Source organism: Schistocerca gregaria, chromosome 1 (genome assembly GCF_023897955.1).
Source record: "Schistocerca gregaria isolate iqSchGreg1 chromosome 1, iqSchGreg1.2, whole genome shotgun sequence".
NCBI classification, from domain to species: domain Eukaryota; kingdom Metazoa; phylum Arthropoda; class Insecta; order Orthoptera; family Acrididae; genus Schistocerca; species Schistocerca gregaria.
In genome coordinates, this window is record NC_064920.1 from 285,156,917 (window position 1) to 285,181,043 (window position 24,127).

The 24,127-nt window shown below is 42.2% G+C and overlaps 1 protein-coding gene across 1 annotated transcript in view; it reads left to right on the forward strand.

Moving 5' to 3' along the window:
- LOC126342597 (uncharacterized) overlaps nt 1-24,127 on the forward strand; it is a 746,980-nt gene that overhangs the window by 394,546 nt on the left and 328,307 nt on the right. Inside the window, exon 2 of the mRNA XM_050001873.1 lies at nt 15,894-16,026. Within this exon, the coding sequence (XP_049857830.1) occupies nt 15,894-16,026 (133 nt within the window). The remainder of the gene's footprint in view (nt 1-15,893; nt 16,027-24,127) is intronic.

A 24,127-nucleotide genomic window follows, 5' to 3' on the forward strand; every position in this document is an offset into this window, starting at 1 on the left:
TCCTGTGACATCAGCACTAGGGTAGCGTGGTGGGAGTGGTCTGGCCGCTGTGGGCGGCACTGCTAATTACAAGGGTCGCCCGGCGCTGGACGGCGCCAAAGAGGCCAGCCGACGCCGGCCGGCCCAAAGCAAATTCCGGCGTAAGGGTGGGAGGCGGTGGTGGGGGGGGGGGGGGGGGGAGGCGAAAGGAGAGACTGAGGCTGGAATCTAGCCCATCGACAAACACGAACGCCTATATCATTCGCCATTTATCCCTGTCCTACATCTTACGATGAATCAATGTACAGTTTTCGGCATAGTGTCGTCACTAGGAGGTAAATATACGACACGCTTAAAACGAAAAATAGAATCTCATTAGCAGATAACTTGAATAGAGAAGCATCCACAAAGAAAACCTAAAGAGTATCCTCACTCACTGTGCTGCGGTGCTGAACTTGAAAATTACGAAATTTAGTAATAAATGTAGAAGGATTATTCATGAAGCTTTTTATATGTTCACGTTAAATTTCAGTTAATCACTTTTCTGTTCATCAGGTAAATAAATGTCTTCTGTGCTGGCACACAGAGGATTTACCGCTTTATACTATCGCAAATCGCCGCTACACGATCCACAATAAAAACTAACAGTATTTCCAATGTATTCTTGGGCTGAGTCATATTGGTTTGGCGCCATAAATCATTGGAAAGGGGATCTCATTGTACACTGAGTCATTGGACTCCTATAACGCCGTGTCGGACCTTCTCAATGTGGCAAGGTCTCAAAAAGTCGTTGGAAAAGCCTTGCAGAAATATTGTCATATTGCCTCTACAGCTGTACATAATCGCGAAACGATTGCCGACGTAGGATTTTGTGCATCAACTTCACTCCCGCGTATGCGGTATAAATGGTCGAGTCGATACATGTCGAACAACATGGACGGGCAGACCTTTAGATCGAACCGACCAGAATGTTCTTCAAACCATTCGCGAACAACTGTGGTCCCGTGACATGACACATTGTTCTCCTTGAAAATTCCATCGAAAATAACTGCAGATGGTCTCTCAATAGTCTAACATAATCGTTTCCAATCAATGATCGGTTCGGATGGACCAAAGTACCCAGTCTATTCCATGTAAACACAGCCCCACACCAATATGTAGCAGCCGTCAGCGTGCACAGTGTTTTGTTAATAATTTGGATCATTGGCTTCGTCAGATCTGGGCCACATTCGAATCCTACCATGAGCTCTTACCAACTGAAATCGGGACTCATCTAACTACGCTGTGGTTCTGCAATCTAGGGTCAAATCGATACACTCATAAGGCCAGGAGAGGCGATGCAATCTATCTCGTTTTGTTAGCAAAGACACTCGTGTCCGTTTTCTGCCATCATAGCCTAGTGTCGATTACCTGCTACCACAGCCTATCAACGTCAGATTCCACCACACTGTCCTAACGGATAGATTCGTCATACATTCCACATTGATTTCTGGGGTTACTTCAGTGTTGTTTGTATGTTAACACTTACAACAATGCGCAAACGCCGCTGCTCCCGGTTGTTAAGTGAAGTCCGTCTGGCACTGCGTTGTCGATGGTGAGAGATAATGCCTAAAATTTTGTATTCTTGGCTTGCCTTGACACTGTGCATCTCGAATCACTGAATTCCCTAACGGTTTCTGAAATGAAATGTCTGATGCGGCTAGCAACGATTACCATTCCTCGTTCAGAATCTATAGATTCCCAACGTGCGGCCATAACCACGCCGGGAACGTTTTACTATGAATCACATATTACAGCTCCGCCAATGCAATGCCCTGTTGTACCTTCTGATGGAGGGAATGCAGTATGACGTGAATCTCCGACTTACTACCACATAGTAAGCATGCGAATCTTCAACGCATCACTGAAAAGTGCTGAACTCCCTTGGTTGTATAATAACATAATTCGTTTCTGTAACAGTGTTTCCGTACAAATACTTTCTCATTTGCCACTTGGAGTCGAAGTAATTATCTTAATGTGTCTTTAAAAATTTCAGAACGCTTTAATGTTACGGTGTAGCTATATATTTTTACACTTTGTATTCCACTTTTTGCGAACACTGTTTTTAATTTATGTAAATGATCTTAACCTTGCTTAATTATGTTTACATCGTAGAAGGCGTAATAACGAAACAATGTAAAAATATGTAACTGAAGCGAAGTTGATGTGGAAAGCCACATTTTATAGGAGGTAAAAACGTTTGTGGCCATGCTGAAGAGGAGTTTCAGTTCTAAAACTTTATTGCGAAACATGCAAAAGTCATTTAAAACAAATTCAGGAGCAGTAAACCCACGGACCTTCGCTCAGTATGAGCAGTGTGCACGTACAAAATAATGTTTCAAACACACGTGAGATGCGTAAGTGCTCAAGTGTAGATCACTTGCTGCATGTCCAACAAGAGATGCAGATGGTATTTGAAGGCTTTCGCAATTTACTGTAACCGTAGCAAAGGACATCCGTGGTTTCTTTTTTCTTACCATACACGTAGTTCTTCCTTGCCCATACCTCTGTGGTCTTCTGGTACCATACTTATTTTCTCTTTGCTAGCCGTTAGGTAGTTGTTGCGAAAGTATCTGAGCAGAAGCGGTATAATGAAAGCTCCTTGAAACTGTGGGATGAGCTGTCTGAAATGCACAGTACTTCCTGTAAATGTTTAAACCTGGAATTTTCGGTTATCTTATTCCACGTGTGAATAATAACTTGTATTGTGGACGAGGATCTGTGATTACATCGAAATCCTGGGCTGTGGATGTCGTCTCGTGGCTATTTGGATGAACGTCCAATGCCTGAAAGTTTTGATAAATGATGTATTAAAACTATGGTCAGTATGCCCGAAAATATTTAAACCTTTTAGCGTAATCACTAAGCGTTCGTTAAGCACAGCTGAACGACACCTGTTCTCTGGGAACTGACTTGTTCAGATTCTGGATCGTCGTCATGCTGTAGTCTCCCATTTCTTAGTACAAGGTCTATTTGTCCCAAAACAAAATGTCCTTGTATTTCCTACCTCTGTTTACAAAAGGCACTAAACAGCTTACTCTGTAGAGCACTTGAATGTTTTGACACTTGTAGCGACAACTACTGATGCTGTTTTTTTTTTTTGTTTTTTACTATCGACGAAACTGTTGTCCTGCTTCAGGGACTTACCAAATTATCCATCCAAAGAGTTTAACACTTGCAGATTCGGCTATCTCTTGAAAACTACCACAACTAAAATATTATATGTTGTGACTCACTTGATTTACCATGTCATTGGTTTTCACCAACTCCCAATTGGGAAACCGATGTTAGAACACTGCTCATAAGCTACCGTAGATAATTGTTTATGGATTTTCAATGAATAGTTTTATTGCCAGGGGGCAATGCCACCTCTGTGAAATTCTTTTTTATTTTGCCCTTTCTAATAAACTTAGTAACTGCTGGCTCTGGTTTAGTGCAAAGCTCAAACCTCAACTAAAGGTAAAGTCACATTAAAATATTTTTTTATCTCGCTCTGTCTGCCTGTGTATAAAGTATATAAATGAAGGAAAAATGAAATCAAATGAAAACGCTGACTGTATTATACTATTCCAATCGGGATTAATTTGACGGAATAAAAACAATAATATCGTTATGGTATTAATTTTTCTGACATCTACTGTTTCCTTGTCGTCAGAGCTGCGTTAGTTATTGAACAACAAAGAATTGCTCTTGAATGAGACTTTCAGGTGCGGCGTTCCTCTCATAACCAAAGAAATACCATCGAAAAATTTGGTCGGAAGTGGGAGCTACACCCATTTCAATTGATTTCTGCGACCTTAGCCGTAGTCGTACGGTTATCGTCGCTGCCTTCGGTATGGGAGGCTTTGGTCTCGATTCTCGGTAGCTTCTAGTATTTTATCGAGGTAAGGAGTCTGGAACGGTTTCTTCATAGCCACAAAAAGCCATATGGTAAGATGGTTGAATAAATAAGCTGCGGAATCATCAGGATTCATCTACTGGCAATAAAGGCTGGAGGCAATGGAGACATGTTATGTCCCTCGATCATGGGTCGTTCCTCGTTCTGCCTCCAAGATAGCAGTCGGAACAGGTGTAAGGCTTAATTCGTGAACGAAAATGCACTCAATTTTCCTAGAATAAAACGTATGTCTATTATAACCAGTGAATTATGTAGTAGTGCCACGTGTTTTACTTTTTGCTGCAAGAAAAAGAGTTGGCTGTTTAATATCCAGCAAATCACACAAGCCAAATTTCGCAGTAGGTTGGGAGTGGGCAGGAGAAAACACCAAGCGAGAACGTTTGGGAATGGTCTTCTGGCCATGGCTTTCGCTTGTTAGCAAGCTCGACAAAACGGTGGTAGCTAACGGGGGATTAGGGGTATTTTTAGTTATTATTTCTCGACAATACCATAAGTTGTCTCACACGAAATGTAAAATTTAGTATCTTCGTGTGCGTGCGTGTGTGTGTGTGTGTGTGTGTGTCTGTCTGTCTGTCTGTCTGTGTGTGTGTGTGTGTGTGTGTGTGTGTGTGTGTGTGTAGAGAGAGAGAGAGAGAGAGAGAGAGAGAGAGAGAGAGAGCACAAGCAGACATGGCTCTCAGAAAATGTGAGATTTTCATTCATAAATCGCTAATTTAAAGGGTACATGTATCAGTATTGTATTTTAAACTGCAACATTAAAAATCCTTTTTAAAAATAACAAATAACAAAAAAGTATGACTTTCCGTACAGGTGCAATTTCGTATTCTGAATGTACAAACTGTCTTGGTTACAAGGTGGTAGGTCATTTGCAAATAGCAGCAAATAAATTAAACGAATAATATAATCCCTACCTCCACGACGCCCTTTGCCGGTAGGCTGATCCACATTTCAACATGACGGCTCGTGTAAACAGAAAGCACATGGCTCCCACGTGCCATCTTGTGATTGTCGTAGTGCAGCACTGGTGCCCCTTCTGACTTCTCCCTATTAAAACACCCACACCACCCTCCTTCCATCACACGCACCTTTCTCCTCTCTTGCCCTGACCCCAAGTTCCTTGACACCCACGCCCTCATTTTCGAAATCCACAATTAGAACCCCAATGCCCTCATTTCGCAACTCATTCCCCTTAAAAACACTGTCCTTATCAAATACCCCATTCCCTCCCTCTACACTGACCTCCTCCAAAAGGCCTCCCACATTACCTTTGGTCCTCATATCACCTTTTCGCCCTTTCTTACCCCATCTTCCCTCCGCCAGCCCTAACACCCTTGCTGTCCTGTCCACCAATCCACAATGCTGTGATCATGAAGCCCAGCACCATGGTCACAGAGGCAGAGGTGTTGGCACACTGCGACACTGCCTTCAAAACACATTCCACCCACTGTATCTGCAACAACTCTGGGCCCACCTTGCACCAAATCATCCTCCTTTATCGACCGCCTCCTCACCCTGAGGGTTATTACTTATGACCGCTGCCACCCTGTTGACTGCTGCCACTCGGGTGACCCTTTCCAGTCCCCTCACCAGTCCTCCTGGTGCCAAAAGTGTTGGGTTTATAATGACCACCTTCCTCTGCCTGCAAATCCTCCCACCTGTCCCCACTGTAAAGCCTCTAATTTCCTCAAACAGTTTCCCAACCTTGCCACCCCTCCTTCCTGCGATACATGTAATGAAGCCCACCTTGCCTATTCCACTAAACATAAGGCAAACCCTCCACCCAGCCAAATCTGAAGCCGCCACCCCTGTTAACACCATTGATCAACTGATCCATCTGAATAATTCACTTGTCCACCCACCACAACAGAAGACATCATCTGATTCCTCACCATCGTCCTTCAAAACATCCAGTCTCCAGCAATTTCCCTTGCTATCTGTCCCATTTGCCAACTGAACATCTATGTCACCTGCCACTATAATCAAGCCCACTTTTCTTTACCCACCTTCCGACCCTTGTCTAAGCCATTCTTTCCTCTTCTCCTTGCTCTTCCTCTCTCTCTCTCTGTCCTGGCACAATGACAGTAGCAGCTACTTTATCAAAGCATGTGGTACTTCCCTGCCAACACGACCCTCTTCATGCATGCCCTGTCCCAGTACCAAGATGATGCCTTCATCCCTCAATGTAACCTTCCTCCAGCCTTACCACATCTTCTGCACATTTCCTTCACCATACTTATAGTCCTTTAGTCGCTGCCCCTTAATGCGAGGTGGGGTCACTATTGGATACCTTATGCATATTCCCATCTAGCCACAAGCCCTGCTCATTGATTCGACTGAACAGCTGACCCTCAGCGTCTTTTCCCCACACTCACTGGCGTTTGAGCCTTGATCTATGTTTGTCCTGCTGCTCCCATCCCATATGACCTCCTCTCCCATATTGATCCCAGTTTCTTCGCCTTTGTAATTTCCACCACCCTAATATTCATAGCCGTGACTCTGGCACCCTCTGGCGGTGGCATCACTTCCTTCCCACCCTTCCAAGCGACCTTTCTCCCTTCCTCAGCGCACCTGCTCCAAAACTAACCAAATCCCAGATGTCATCCTTGCTCCCTCAAACCTACTCAATCCCATTTGTAGTGACCACCTCCCAGACCTTCGCAATATCTACTTTGGTTCTTGCCCTCCTGAGCTCCCTACGCAGTTGCCCCTCCCATTTATGACTACTGTTGTGCAGACTGGAGTGCCCACTGGGAATCCATAACTACCCAGGTCGGAATCCATCCCCTCCCCTTCCACCATCTTGATGACATTGCTTTCATGTCGTCCTTCCTCCAGAGGACTGATGCTGTGGTTTCCCACGTTCATATCACGCCTATCAACCCCCACTGTCCACACTTTCAACCTCGGGCTGTCTTCCTTCTCCATAAACCTCGCTGGATCTACTTTTTATTCCTCTGCACTCATGACTAGTACACACTTCTCTGCTACTGGCAATTACAAAGACACGTTCGAAACTTCCTGATGGCAAATAAATGTCGGGACTGGCACCATACATGTACACAACTCAACACCACCCTCCCTGTCAACTCGTCCATCTGTGAGCACACTATCCAACTCACCCACACCTTGAAATATCTTGACATTACCCTTGTTCTTCTCCTCACATGGACACACCATCTCCATACCATCCAAGACAAAACCCAAAATAGCCTCTAGCTCCTGAAACTCCTGTCTGGCTGAACATGGGAATTGCATTGAAAGTCTCTTAGGGTTTGCTGCCGGATCCTAAAATCAACTTGACTCGATATTTCGGCGTTCCAACTGTTCGCCATCTTCAGGAAATGCTGCTTCTGCTGATGAGTCCCGTTGAGAACTGTTCTCAACGGAACTCATCAGCAGAAGCAGCATTTCCTGAAGATGGCGAACAGTTGGATAGCCGAAAAATCGAGTCAAGTTGATTTTAGGATCCGGCAGCAAACCCGAAGAGACTTTCAAGACTTATTACGCCGGGAAAGCTTACCTAATCACATGGAAATTGCATCCTTCTACCATCATTCATACCTACAAATCCTTGATTCATCCCATCCTTTGTTACACCAGTTACCATTGATCTCCAGCCCCACTAAGTTCTATAAAGCCCTCCAAATCTTTGAACACCAAGGACTCTGCCATACTTTCTTCATCAGTCTCCTGTCCCTCATGGGAGTCCTATATGACCTTATCTCTGTTCCACATCTCCTTTTTCTTGGAACAGATCCACACCCTCTACAAAAACTGCTGCCTCAATCCCACACATACCCTGGTCACCTGGTCTCACCATTCCTCCTCACTACCCACTCGCTGCAGCACCTTTATCGATGGTTCCCCCTCTCTCCGTCTTCACACCCTCTACTTACACTCCCAAAGGAACTTCCAATGACATCTTATCGCTAATGATGTGCTTTGGCCCGATATTTACCCATCCTTCCTATTCTTCTCTTACCTCCCATCCTCTCTTGAGCTCCCTCTCTTTCCTCTTCCCCCTCTGCTACTTGCCCCCCCCCCCCCCCTCCACGCTGTCCTCCTTCTTCCACTGCCTCCCCATCCCCTGTCCTTTGGTGTGCTACCTACTCCAGCCTTTCCACCTACTTGCTCCCTCCTCTGCCGACTCTCATCTCTTTACCTCTCTCCCATCTCTCAAATCTCCCCTCTTGCCAAGCGCTTCAAATTTTACTGAAATTACTTTGTCGTGTTTTGTTGCTCGCTATGTATGTGACATAGTGCAATGTGTGTTCAGTGTTTTTAGCTGTGCTGTTCGAGCTGTCAGTGTTCCCATTCTAAGTCTTCATCGAATGCCGTTTTAGCTGTATCTGATTTTATGTAAACGTGCCTCGTGCAACTACTCCCTTTTTTATAGATTTTAATTCCAATTGGTCCTTCCTTCACATCTGTACATTTCATCTTTTATCCCCACATTTATATACGTATTGTTCCCTTGTGGTGTCCATGTAATCTCTTGGCTGAAGAGCGGCCCCCAAGGGGCAGGTGACTGCAATAACAACAAACGAAAAAAACAAGTGATTAAAGTAGAACATTGTCAAACAAAGCAAAATAGGCATTGGGCACAAAATCGCTTTGCCAAATAAGCTCCTTTGTTTGATCATGCTTTTTTGCACTGTAAATTTCAAGCTCTTCTAACAAGTTATCAGCACGGCTTTTTCCCCACCTCTGGATAATACGCATATTATTCTCAGTGTTCTCTATAGAAAGACCAGATTCTGATAAATGCTGCAACGCAGCGGTTTTGGTATGTGCCTGTGAATTTTCGATACAAGATTGATCGATATAATATTTATTACAGTTACTACAATCGGTCCTGTATACTTCAGAGAGATAAAATTTGTCGTAAGTCCTTTACAGTATAGTTTTAGTCGCAGTTTCTGGATCTAATAGCAGATTTCCTGGAAAATTTTTCTATTTGCAGGGACTTTTGCAATGACATTTCATAGGAATGGTTCTGATTCTTCCTGTACTGGTTCTATTATCTTGGTGAGTGTTTGTCTGTCTGCTTTTGGTTGTACGGTTCCTCTGACTACTGTGAGGGCCCGTGACGGCATTTACAGAAACGCTGTTACTACATCAATCTGCTTTAAGGGGGCCACAACATGGTTAAGGTCGGAAAAAAAATCGACTTTCGGTTTTCATCATATTTCGATAGATTAAGATTTTATTTAAGTAAACTGAAAACTATTTTGCTGAAAAAAATATTTCGAGCATTTAAAGAGCATTTTCCTTCCACTTGTTTTTATATGCGTCGCGCACTTTTTCTGTCACCCAGTTTTCTGCAAATATTTTAGATCATTGTATCCCCTACATTGCACGTTAGGGATTTTTTTTTACTCACGAGTGTGTTAGCTATCCTTGGAATGGAACGGTAGGTATTCTTTTGTTTCTGCTGTTTATAAACAACACGCTTTCAAACACGAGGTTAGTTTTGTTCAAGTGTGATTTGCGAGTAGTTGCTCTAGAAAACTTGCAGGTGTACTATGGGCAGGCAATTAGGAGAAATAAAGAAATCTGGGGGCCATGAAGAGAGATCTTTGGTCAATATTCTTCCATAAGACCTCTGCTGATGACGTCATGGATTGTGTCAATCAGGAGTGAATTCGTGGTGGAAATACAATAGGGCTCAGGCAACTTGAGAATCTTAGTCTTACCAGCATTCTCTTCCTGCTACTGTTATTATAGCAATTAAACCTATTTTCAGATACTTGGGTCATCCTGGCCTTCTAAGTAAATGTGTGCTTGGGCAGACACAGAAGCCAAATGAATATTTCAACAGCATAATTTGGAACCGCCTTCCTAAAGCTGTATTTGTAGGCATGCATACAATGAAACTAGGATTTCATGATGCTGTTACTACATTCAATTGTGGTAATATAGGAAAGCGTTGGGTGCTGAAAAAGCTGGGAATTAGTCCTGGTGATAATGTGATCAGTGGGCTGCAACACTGCGATAAAATGAGGATAGCCGAAGCAGACAGGTCTGCATCTAATATGGCTAAGACAAACATCCAGGAAGGTGAAAAAGAAACTGGAAGGCCTGCTAGAGGCCAAAGAAAGGCCATCATATGTAGTAGGACAGTTTTAATTAAATGTAAGTAACTAATTTCAAAAACATTTTCTTTAAAGTCAATTTCCCACAAACTAAAATTTTCAGTACATATGCCACATTATACCAGAAACTATCATAGATAAATGAATGAAATTTTCCGAGACTCTGAATAACATAAAAAGCCCCTCTGGTACTACATTCATTAACATTCCCCCATCATGAAGGTCACAAACAATATTTTCTGCAGAAAAAAGTTAATATTTTTTCTTAATAAATTAAAAAAAGTATTTCTTAAAAAAATATCAAAAGAATAAAGTAGATTTTAGTACAGTTGACTCTATTAGCAACATGTAACGTACAGTAAAAATGTTAAGATCCTGCATCAAATAGTTTTTTCAGAAATGGGTCAATTACTTGCCTAAATAAACATGGGTTAGATAGGCAGGGTGTACTCTCCTTAAATGTTCCATTCTTTGCGTATTTCGCTTTCGGCCAAAGGCAGACGAAGGAGGCATCTTATATCAGGGTGGGTGGATTATTAATTTCGCCATGAAGTAGAGATAACAATCACTGTAGCAGAAAAAAGCGTACACTGGACTGATTCAGTAAATAATTTAGACATTATTGTTTCCGAAGACCATAAAAAGGTTTTTCATCTATCGTAGACAACAGTATAAGAGCCAAAGTGTTTTACAGGGCACTGTATTTCTGTTGATTTATAATACGTTCTAAAAGAGCACGCCCTAGTGTGAAACTAAGTCGAAATCTCGAACAAAATTAAGACCAACGTCCCATGGCATGCTGGTGCATACACTTATTTTACAGCTCCATAAAAAAGGTTAAGCTTTAGTTTTGATAGTTGCTCTAGCTAAATATCTTTCTTATTATGTACGTGATATCTGCGTCAAGTCTATTCTGTAAACAATTTTTTTCCTTTTACCCTGCGAAAGTCACTTTCACTTCTCTCAGACAATAATTACAATAAAGTGGAAAGCGATAGACTTATGACTTTAGCACACAACCAGAACATAAACCTCTCCTTCTGATAAGCTCTAATCAGAAGCTAATACATTCTAATACCATTTTTCGGCTCTCTGAAATGTAAAACGTAAGAAGCCCCAGTGTGGACAAATTACGCCCGCGTCAAAGAAACGCTGTTCGCGCGTAGGAGTCGCAGATCTATGCATTTTACTGTCTAGAATTCGACTGTTACTGGTTCTGCGCTCCACGTGGGATATTGGATTATTCACTAACTTATTAAAGACCATATTTTAAAAAAATTATAGTGATTGCTTGACAGTACTGTCTGCACGGCACAAACTATACTTCGTTCTTAAGCCCGATGTCAAAAATTGTTCATGTATCCTCACAAAATGCTATCGAAAGGAAACTTCGTTTCCAGTGTTTTTGATGTTATGAAGCGACTTTTCCTTGCAGATTTCGCCTACACACCCTATAATCCACAAATGTGAATCTTGCATCCAGTAATCCTCTTGACCTCTCCTGTATCAACCTCTTCATCTCAGATTAACATTTATAACAGACGTCCTCAATTATTTGCTGGATGTATTCCAATCTCTATCCTCTTCTACAGATCTGCCCTTCACAGCTCCCTCCACTACGATGGAAGTCGTTCCCTGATGCCTTAACAGATGTCCTAGCATCGTGTCCCTTCTCCTTTTCAGTTTTTTCCACATATTCCTTTCCTCTCCTATTTATGCGCTGAACCTCCTCAGTCTTGAATTTCTCTCCACCTAACTTTCAGTAGTCGCCATAAGCACCACATCTCAAATGCTTCGATTCTCTTCTGTTCCGGTTTTCCCACAGACCATGTTTAACTACCAGACAATGTAATGTTCCAGAATTTTTTTTTCCTCAAATTAAGGCTTATGTTTGATAGGAATAGACTTCTCTCGGTCAGGAATGCTCTTTTTCCCAGCGATAGCATGCTTTTGATGTCATTCTTTCTCCGTTCGTCATTGGTTATTTTGCTGCCTAGGTAACAGTATTCCTGAACTGCATCAACTTTGTGACCATCAATCCTGATCTTAAGTTTCTCACTGTTCTCCTTCCTGCTACTTCTCACAGCTTTCGTCTTTCTTCGATTTACCCTCAATCCATACTCTGCACTCATTAGATTTTTCATTCCATTCAGCATATCATGTAATTTTTCTCCACTTTCATTCAGGATTGCACTGTCACCAGCGAATCATATCATTCATATCCTTTCACCTTGAATTTTAATTCCACTCCTGAACCTCTGTTTTATTTCCTTAATTACTTCTTCGATGCACAGATCGAACAGTAGGGGGGATAACTATATCTCTGTCTTACACCCTTTCTAAACAAAGCGCTTCGCTCCTGGTCGTCCACTCTTATTATTCCATCTTGTCCCTTATACATATTGTATATTAACCGTCTCTCCCTATAGCTTACCCCTATTTTTCCCAATTTTTTGAACATCTTACACCATTTTACATTGTCGAATGCTTCTTCCTGGTCGACAAATCCAATGAATGTGTCTTGATATTTCTTTAATATTGCTTCCATTACCAACCGCAACATCAGAATTGCCCACTCTCTTCCCTTTACGTTTTCTAAAGCCAAACTGATCGTCATTTGGCACATTCTCAATTTTGTTATCCATTCTTCTGTACGTTAGCCTTGTTATCATATTGGATGCACGAGCTGTTAACCTGATTGTGCGATAATTCTCGTACTTGTCAGCTCTAGCCTCTTCGGAATTGTGTGGTATGTCGCTAGACTCATACATTCGACACACCAACACGAATTTCTGCTTGTTACCACTTCACCCAATGACTTGCACAGTTAGAAGCGTCATGCAGCTGTCGGCGAAATAAGGGCATGACAGCTGGTAAAACAGAGTGGTCATCTTTCACCTCAACTTGCAAACGGCTGCCGGTTAGTTAGTTATACGTACCATAAATAATTTGATCGATTGTTTTATCGAAATGACTAGGAAAACGTCTGTTGGCAGGATATTTATAAATGTTTAGTGTCATTATTAAACAAGGTATTTTTGTTTTACTCATGCAACTACATTGTAAAACGACATTTCTTCTCTTTCTTTACTGTCCATCAGTTTTTAGGTATTGAGCGGTAATATGCAAAGAGTGTCAGGAGGTTGATTCGTTTGTTTCCAAGATTAACAATTACACGAAAAGTAAAAGTAGCTGATCTTACTTGCCTGAGAAAATCAGTAATGTTCTTTCTGCAGTCGAAGCATTCATCAATACGTACACTCAAAAAATTGGTGCATTCTACCCTATGTGTTAGCTCTTGCTCATTCGGAATGCTTCTATTTGTTGTACGTAATTGAATACAGTTTGTGAAAGCAATAATCGTCTATCAGGCTGTGGCTACGTTGAGGCGCAGCCACAGGGTTTAAAGGCCCCCATATTCGCGGACAAGGGGGAGGGATGGGGGGGGGGGGGGAGGCTCTGTCTTGAAGGGAAAAGCAAAAACATAGTATAGGTAGGTATTTTCCTTTAAAGAAATGATTTAGAAGTCGGTGGTACTACGCAGGTTTTTAACAGGATCGTAACTAAAGCTTGCAACCCTTTAAAGTCAGTACCGCCATTATACTTTTTTATTTGCAGTGTTACATTTATACGATCACAAATTCGGCTTTAAAGTGCCATTATCAAGTGTTTTAATGTTATACAGTGCCTAAGATGGCAAGCTGCCGTATGTTAAATACGACAGTATGTCATGTTATGCACTGTATTACATAAAAAGGGGCTGAAGCTACAGAACATTTAATTACTTATACAGTAGCTTTAATCACTCAGCAGGTAACAAAACTGTTAGGCGACATCTAGATTTCAGAAGAAATGGTCGACTTACAGAATGTAGTGATGTTCCTAGACAATGTTTCTTTTTGTTTTCACTTCGGCTTACTTTGTAAGTTCACGTCATCGGTGGCACTCAGCATGTGGAATCCAGAAGTCCATTACCGTCTCGCAGGTGGGTCAGTATTCATCTCAACACGTATGTCGTTGATGTACTCTTTCTTCAAGGTTTGCTTATAGAAATCCAAATCGCTTTCTGCAACCTATCTACTAAGACTGCTCAGGGTCACTGGAAACACAACCAAACGTTGTTCCATGAGAAGCCCTCACTGCAGCTGGATGCTCATCCACCTGCATACTCAAGCTGTCTTTATGGGCATCGACTCCTTTAATGACCATGAACGTACCATCGCAATCAGTCTATGTCAGACAAGGTCAGACCAGGTGAGACAAGATCAGAACTGGCCAGCGGTGGTTAAGACCCCGCTGGCATATCAGCACTCAGCTAGTGCTTACCTAACATCTTATCCAACGTCATTACCATCAAGCTCCATTGAGCAGCATAGAACTCGAATCAGCAGATGTATACGTTGTTAATAACCATCTGTGGACGAATGAGGTATTTTCACGTAGCCTTTGTGGTCTTCGCTTGGATGCAAAATGGTTCAGTCATGTTAATATGACCACCGCCTACGTTAGACATCAACGTGCAAAAGCGGCGGATGACAGCACTAGAAGTCGAAGCTATGTAGAGAATGTCGGAGAGGATGCGGGAAACCGTGCAGTCGTTGCCGTAATACGAAAATAGATCTATCTACATGACGCCCAGAAGGGCATAAAATTATGCTTCTGGTCAAGGGCGGAAACATTCCAGAAACAGATCAGTTTGTAATCTGCTCTCGTGTCAGTGTGGTTAACGCATACTGTACTCAGGAAAATGACGCCATCCAAAAACGACACCGATACACCTGTGCTGCAGAACGGGTTGTAGATGACAGATGGGAACGATAGCTGCAGAGAGGTGTATGGCAAAGAGACGTGCAACTGTTGGGCAACAGAGTGCCCATATTAAACAAGGGACGACAAAGAATGTCTTCTCAACGACAGTTCTGCGAATGTTACTACTTGTGGTTTCTGGAGTAGGCGCCTGGTTCATGCATACATGCCGACTGGTGTTCATTGGCGACGGAGGCTGGAATTTGCAAGCCAGTATCGCAACTGGACGTCCACTGATAGCGGCAAGAGGTCCTTTCATATGAATCACATTTTGTGCCCCCGTTTCACAAATGGCCATTGAATCACTGGTAAGGATCATGGAGGGAGCATTATGGTGTCGAGAATGTTTTCGTGCCTTTCCCTGGGTGATCGCCTCTTTGTAGAAGGCACAATGGGGGACCATATCCACCTCCACGTGCAGTTCGTTTTTTCCTCGACACGATGGCATCTACCAGCAGGTCACCGCAACGACTCACACAGCTCTTAATATATGTGTTTTGTTCGAAGAGCACCAGGATGAGTTTAACTTACCCCTTTGGCCACAAGACACCCCGGGTATAAACCCAATCAAAAATCTTTGGTCCCACCGTGATAGGTATGTTCGCGCCACGGATCCTCAACCTAGAAACGTAGAGGAGCAGGCCACGGCGCGAGTCAGCGTGCTTCCATATCAATGTTGGTGTCTTCCAGAACCTCAATCAATCGCTTCCTGCACGTTATGCTGCGGTCCGCACTGCAATACGTGGTTATTTAGGCCTCCGACAGGTGGTAACATAAATGTGGGTGGACAGTGTATGATGCATGCAGTTTACAACCACAGTAATGTGAAACACGTTTCTGGGCGAGAACCATGTTTAGATTTGCAGAAGACGATCCGGGGGGTACTGTGAAGGCCTTTATGAGCTGTACGTCGTGTTAACAATCGGGAGCCTACTTCGTCACTTGCCAGTACACGATGTTTACATCCAACAGCGAATCCTCTAGTAACACTGCATTCTCCGAATCTCCTTGTCAATTCCACAGCTGAGATGAGCAAGAGTCATCCTTTGCTGACTTGTGTTTGTGCTGTGTTGCAGTGCCAGTGGAGGACGCGACGGTGGTGCTGGCCGAGGTGGCGCGCCTGCCCTGCTCGCTGGAGCCGCCCGACGCCGACGATCAAGTGGCACTCGTCATCTGGTTCAAGGACGACAACGCCTCCCCCATCTACAGGTAGAGAGCTCTGGCGTGCACAGTACTAGTGGCAAAATGACAGGCACACTTGCAGCACCGCGATTGAAATTGCAGAATCACGTTAGGGGGGACTGGAGAAAGTTGTCACACCGGTTGGTTGTCTCTGTTCTCAGCTGCTACTGTTGCTGCCTAGAGGTGTACACCCAACCTTGAGTACGATGACAACTGTCTGAGTGGAGTGTGTGTAGTTTCGTGTTCCCAGCGCAAAAGTCTCCTGAATTAGTCTAGTGTTCTTGTGCTTTTGCTGTTGTTTTATCGGTATAATCAACTGTCATTTATCCATTATTCAATAAGTCTAGTCCAACTATTTCCTGTTACTTTACAGCAGTTTATATCCACTTAAAAATTGCTATAAAGTGGATAAAAGTGAGAAAAGGTCTCATGGACACTGGCAAAGAAGTATTAGAAGTCAGAGTATCCCAAAGCACCAGGAAAGAATGGATAACAGAAAACGTTGAAAAAGGTGGAAGAGCGGAGTAATTGGAGAAGTGTAGTAACTAAAGAAGGCAAAAAGATGTACAGGAAACTGAGTAATGAATCAAGAGGAGAAACTGAAGAAGCAAGAGAAAAATAGATGTAACAGAAATGCGAAGAAATAGAGAAAATGGAGAGAGAGGGAGAGTATGAAATGATGTATAGACTGGCTAGTGAGATACTTTTTGAGCGTAAAAGGAAGAAGAATAACTTGGGAATAGAAAGAGGGGATGGTATTCTAGCAGAAGAACCACAGGAGGTTTTGAATAGATCGCAAGAATATATTGAATGTCTGTATAAAGGGGATGAAGTGCAAAGCGAAATTAAGGTTGAAGAGGAGCAATATGTGCCGCAAGATGGATTTACCATCTTGGAAGCAGAAGCAGAAAAGGCGCTGAAGGAGATGAAGAATAGGAAGGCATATGGAATTTATGATTTGCCAGCAGAACTATTGAAGAGTCTGAGAAACAAGGCAAGAAGAGAAATAGTCTACCTCGGTAACGAGACATATGACAAAGGGGAATGGCCTGCGGACTTCGTTCCACCAGTTATCGTACCAATAGAGAAAAAGAGAAACACTAAACAATGCAAAACTTTGAACACAGCTGCTAAGGTTCAGTGTCCATGTCAGAATTTTATTAGAACAAATAAGCCCTCGGTCACAAATATCAAGTCATAATTGACCATGTTTCGACGATACTATGAGCGTCGTCTTCAGAATTAAACTAACTGTTATAAACATAATAGGTATAAAATACATACGTTTCTTTGCGACAAATTTTGAAAGTGATGTTATTGTTTTCCATTGTAAGCGTCAAGTCTAAGAAATGTAATTGGCGGTTATCGTTTTCCAGTTCAATAGTGAAAGAAATATTTTCATGGAGGTCGTTGTAAAGTTTAAATATATGGCCAATGCTAACGATGGCTTGAATATCATCAACGTATCTTGTGTAAGAAAGGATGCCTAGTGCAGCGGCTGAGAAACGATTAAACATATTTTTTTTCCCAAGGAATTGATCAAGATGTTGGCAAGGATGCCAGCTAAAGGTTTGCCCACAGCGAGCCCATCAGATTGCTGGTACAGTTGTCCGTTGAATCCAAAGCAGGTATACTTGACAACGACATTAATGCCATTCATAAAATGGGTAATCTGTTCATCTGATAGATCTTTTTTTAAACTGATGTAAATGATGAGCGTCTCATGTACCAGGATATTGGTATAAATATTTTTAAAATCTAAGGAAAATAGTTTGTTGTCTGAAATGCATATTAAGTTTTTAATATTTTGGACCAAAACGTAGCTGTTGGGAACGGAATAATTATTTCCGAAAAACGAAAGATTTTTACAACGTTTCGTGTAGAAATCGGGCCAAATCGTGATATGCGCTATTCATGCTATTGGAAATTGGGCGTATTGGAAGATAAGCTTTTTGAATTTTGAACTGGGACCGAAGTTTAGCGGGTCGTCGGTTCATATTAAAGAGCTGTTCCTTTTGCAAAGGTTTTATAAGAAATGTTGCATTGTTAATGGCTGACCTCACTTCTTTCTGTAATTTAAGAGACGGATCCTCATGCAGCTTAGATATGTTGTTTTCACTTTAGAAATTTTCTGTTTTAGAAATATACTCACAAATATAAGCAATGACAGGACAACAACCTTCCACGACACCGAAAACATGAAGTGAGATGCCACTTTCAACAGAAAAGTTTAATGAGGAGATTAATTTACTGAAAACCATAGCAGTCAATAATGAATATACGCCTAACATAGTGGACGATATCCTCAAAAAGAAAACTACAAGAACTGCCACGCTCAACACCTCACGCGCTGACGTTAATCCAAAAAAACGTTTCTCTATCCCTTTCATAGGACCCATTTCCTATCAGATTCAGCGCATGCTTCGCAACAAACACAATTGAAATGTTGCCTTCTCTACTAATAGCAATCTGAAGAGAAACTTCATTCATAATTTCAAATCCATTCGCTCCCCTACAGAAAGTTCTGGCGTTTATAAGCTCATCTCTGAAACCTGCTCCTCCTATTATATAGGGAAAACTGGAAGTGCTTTCACCATCAGATATAAAGAACTTATTTTGAGAAAAAACGGCACCAGTCCCCTAAATTCAGCCTTTGCCGATCATCTCTTAATTACTGCACACGTGCCTAAAGCCATTGGCGATAGCAATATTCTGCATACCGAAAAGAAGGGGCGTAGGTTAGATGTTTTATATAGATTTTCAAACATCTATCTCCCAATGATGGCCTCATTCTCAACGAACAGCTGAACTTGCGAAATAAAAACTTTTTCCACTGTATAAACCCGCTGCTTGATCTTTCATTTTGATATCCTCATGGAGTTTGCCGTAATGTTATTTTCCTGTTACGTCTTTGATGGTTTCTTGTATGTCACAACTGACGTTTTTTTACGTTACAAAATGTATCTCTGTTTAAAGCAGATAAATATGTAACTTCATCTTATTATTATTAGTGCTTACGTTATGCCTGAGTCAGCTTCACACAATTTCATGTGTCTAATATTGAATGTACAGTAGCCTAGTTGTTTCTGCGGCTACTAGATGGCACTCGTAGCAACACCATGTTTACTTGCCTACACTGTCTAACGTGGGCACCTCTGTTTTGTTGCAACCCGTGTTCACTCAGGTGCGAGCAGCCCTTAGCGACTCGCCATCTTATCTTATTTACAATATTTCATGACGTCACCTTTCCGGCTTAGATTTTTGTTGAATGTGACTTGTAAGTACTGCATCTCTTTCCAGTCAGTACACACTTTAGTTTATTAATGTCTTAATATACCTATTATGTTTTTGAACAGTTAGTTTTATTCTGAAGATAACGCTTATAGTAGCGTCGAAACCTGGTCAATTTTGACTTAATATTTCTGACCGAGGGCTTATTTGTTCTCATATAACTAAAAAAATTGTAGAGCACCGGAACATCAGTCTAATTTCTCATGCAGCTGAAGTCTTATTGAGAGTATAGAATAGAAGGTTATATGGCAAGCTGGATAGAGGGATTGCAGAGGAGCAGTTCGGACTTACAAAAGGAAAGGTAAGAAGAGATGCTATTGGCCTGCTAGGAACTATAGGGGAAAGATATATGAAAAAGGGTAGAGAAATCTTTGCTGTTTTTACAGATGTAGAAAAGGCTTTTGACAGTGTTCAGTGGAACAAGCAGATGGATATTTTGAAGAGGAAAAGAGTAGATTGGAAAGACAGACGACTGATACAGAATCTATATTTACACGAGAGAGTAAGGATACGGATTGGAAGTGAAATTTCAGAAAGACGCTGCCTTGGAGGAGGTGTTAGACAAGGTTGTCGCCTTGAAGAGATTTTTGCGAAAAGCGTAGAAGGGGAAAGAGGAACATGTATTGGTGGAAAGAGAATAGAATGTGTAAGATTTTCTGATGAAATGGTATTAGTGGCAGAAAGTGAGCGGACAGTGAATAACATGTTCAAAGATCTGAATGAAGCTTGTGTGGAATATGTGATGCAAATAAACAAAGCAAAAACAAATACTATGGTCATCAATGCAAGACGCATACTTTCCAATACTAAAATAGGACAATCTACCATTAGCCAAGTATGTGAATTTAAATATCTCGGACGCACAATAACGGAAGGCTTGAGATGTCACCAGGAGGTGAAAACTCGAATTGCCATAGCGAAGGAGGCATTCAACCGAAAGAGGGACACTTAGGTGGCATATTACATAAAGGACTATGGAAAAGGCTTGGTAAATGTTTTGTCTGGAGTGTGGCAGTATATGGTGCAGAAACATGGACGCTGACACGAGAGGATGAAAACAGGTTGGAAGCATTTGAGATGTGGATGTGGAAGAAAATGGAGAGAAAAAGCTGGGTGGAAAGAGTGAGTAATGAAAGAGTATGGAAAGGGTTGGTGAGAAAAGATGTCTGCTGAAGGTTGTAAGAGAAAGGAAAAAGAACTGGTTGGGAAATTCGTTGAGAAGGGAGTGCTTGCTAGTAGATGCTTTGGAAGGAGTGGTTTGTGGGAAAAGACTGAGCGGAAGATGGAGATACAAGATGATAGACGACATAAAGGGAAGAGGAAATTATGCAGACCTGAAGAGGATGGCAGAAGACCGGACAGCCTGGAGAACTACCATGTGAACACCTGCCTTTTGGTAGAACACTGATGATGATGATGATGATTATAGCAATTCTTCAATGTAATTTTGTATGACAACTGAATTTAGGTTTAAGGTTTGTTTCTGCAGCTCGGCTGCTCCTAACATATTTGGAATGCTTGTCGGGCGTGTTAGCCTACAACAGCAGGTTCGGTTGGTAGTTTTTTCTTTTCAATATTTCAGGTAAGAAGCATGAGAAATCATGAAAAAAGACAAACCGATGATAAATTGCTGCAGACACTATGCTTGCTGCAGTGAAGACAGTAAAGAAACAAGGATTAAAAATCATAAAGCAACATCTGATTATCGAATCAGTAACCGAACTGTAGCGACATATTGTGAGAAACATCTCCAAGATGAAACTGACGATGTAATGACAGTTCGGCCTGCTGGCCAAATTGCTTGTTGTCAGGATACAAAAACTTTTCTCACGACGACGAAGAAGAAGAAGGAATAACAATACACTGATGAGCCACAACATTATGAGTACTGCCCATCGCGATGTAGTAGCCTTTAGGCGCTGAGGTCACGCGGCGAGGTTACAGTATATCAGCGGAGCAGAGACGAATGGGGAATCATTCTAGCGACAACAAGTGCCACACATGCGCAAATCCCCGACTTAAGCGACTGTGACAAAAGCCAGATTGTTGTGAACCAGTCCCTGGGAGCGACCATCTCGGAAAGGGCGAAGCAGATTGGTTTTCGCGTCCTACTGTCGTGACCGTCTACGGAAAGTGGTTAATAATGCTCTAAGCACGAGTAGGGGACAAGAAGTTGGATCTCCGTATCTCATCACAGAACACAGGGATTGGACGCTTTCCCGCTCTTTAAAGCACGATAGCCGGCGATCTGTGGCAGACCTAAGAACAGAGAACAGTGCTGTAACAGCCACAAGTGTTTTGGGGCACACCGTACGGTGCACAGTGTGGAACACTGTGTCCAGCAGAAAAGAACCTTCCCACGCTGTCCCAGCAACATCGTCAATTATGCTGCGGTCCGGGATCATCAAGATTAGACCGCGGATGAATGGAATCGCGTCGCCTGGTCGGATGAGCCCATTCTATTGTTAAACCAGGTCGATGGCCGTGACCAGATACGCTGTCATCCTAGCAAACGGCGGCACGAAACATTCAATGCGTCACGGACGCAGGCCGGTGGGAGCAATATTGTTATGGAGGAAATTCACCAGGCCTTCAATAGGATCTTGGGTATTAATCGCAGGTACCTTTGCGCTGTAGACTACGAGAACAATATTAGGGAACACCCGTGACCCGTTACACTTGATGTCTTCCCAAACCGCGGTGACATCTTCCAGGAAGAAGACGTCATTGTCGGAATGCCAGAATCGTGCTGCAGTGGTTTGATGAGCACGATAGTGAATTTACATTAACGCGTTGGCTATAATATTCAGCTTATTTGAATGCGATGACATCCATCTGGGTCGCTGCCGTGCGCCAACTCCAAGGCCACAAATGAAATGTCCGTAAGTTACTAGAAGTGTGTAACCTGTGCATTGGTATATGGTGTCAAAACCCTTTGGATACATATGAAGTACCTGTATAATCCATGCAACGCAGAATCACTGCTGAACTGCGCTCCAGAGGTGGACCAAGACGGTTTTAAGTATGAGGTCATAATGTTTTGACTCATCATTGTCTGTTTCCAAGCTGCCATGGCGTTCTAAGATTTTATGCTAAAATATATCAGTACTTAGGCATACCATATTAGTCAGATGTATTTTGCTAACTGTCCTAAAGGCCATAAATGTGTGGACGAAACATCTTATAGTAAGACCTTTTACTAAATGCTTCCAACAGCGAAATTACGGATAGAAATTGAACTGGCAAGGATCAGACCCAAAAATCAACTGGTTATTAGTTCATGCCAATAAAAATTTATTAAGAAGTTAAAATTTAAGTTAAAATTAAAGAAATAGATACTGCAGTTCAAATGCTTTTAATAATTAAAATGAAAGGGACAGATATGCAAATGTTCTGGTGAAATTTGCAATTTAAAACGTTAAGTTCACAATTTGGGGAAATATAACATGCTAATAATAATAAAAAGTTTAGGTCAAATTTGCAGTGTAAATCTTAAGGCCAAAGTCTGCAGAAATATCACTACAAGTTTACTCTTTTCAGACTACTGTAATTAATAGGAGCCACACTTAATATTCACCTTGAATAAGGTGTAGGCACAGCCTTCATGGAAGAGGTGCCTTGAGGTGGTAACTGTTAAACAGCCGGATGGCGTGTGCGTCAGATCGGCCCATGGAGGAGCAGATGAACCAGGCTGCGACCAACGTGAAACGTCAGTCCATACAACACGACACATTGCGGTGTTTCTAACCAACGATCAGACGGCCACGAAGTTGCCCCTTTCCGCAGCCGGGGGCACGTACTAGCTGGCGGACACAACGAAGGCAATCCCCACAACCGATCGACACGCCCCACACAGCAGTCGTCTCGCAGCCAATTTCCTGTGTCCTACGGATGCGGCTTTCGCAGACCAACTTGGCTCAAACAGCCCAATTCAGCTCCCGCTTAGGAACCCGATGTGACTAACAGCTCGGCTCTAACAGTCCAACACCCCTGTCTCAGACTAAATGTCTTCCCACTTACAGACACACCACACCGCCAGCACTTCCTCCCAGTCCGACTTCGACCAAAGATGCTCACTGAAAAAATAGTAAATCGATAGCGAACTCGAGCCAGTGGCGCCAGACAAGACCGAAACGAGGTGAAATATGCACCACGGCTCAGAAACAACTTCCGAAACAGAGATACAGCAGTTATAACAGATTCAGCTGCTACGAGAAATCTGGAAGAATTAGACAAAAATACGGACGAAAAATTTCAATAAATTCTCTGAAAATAGCGATAACGCAGGAAATAAGAAAGATAAAAAATACAATAAGGAATGAAGAATCTGAATGATTGAAGAACTCGATGAACATTATTGTTTAGATGGTCTTGAACCATTTTCTAACAGTGCAGCTAAGGAAATATTGATACAATGTATAGAATATAAGAAGCAGGAACACGAATTATTTGTTCCAGGACGAAATAACTCAAATACATGTCAAAATTGGATGAGCACGCCGAAGTGACTGGACTAACATAAAACATCTACACAAATACTAGATACTGTCTACATAAATACATATTAGCACTATATTAAATTCAGTGTTGATGATTGGGCATTGTTAATATAACTTTTTGGTCAGTAAGTAGTTTATTTTTCCCGGTCCCAATAAAGAGTGACTAACAAACCTAGTGTCTGTGGCAACCAACACAATGTATTAATTGATCATTACAAACATTTCCTCCAGCATATATTTATTTCCCGCATTGGCAAATGCTACGATGTTGTGCTTAGTAGGAAATTACAGCTAAATATATATAGTGCAAGACGGGTTCACAGTGGAAAGAGAAACTA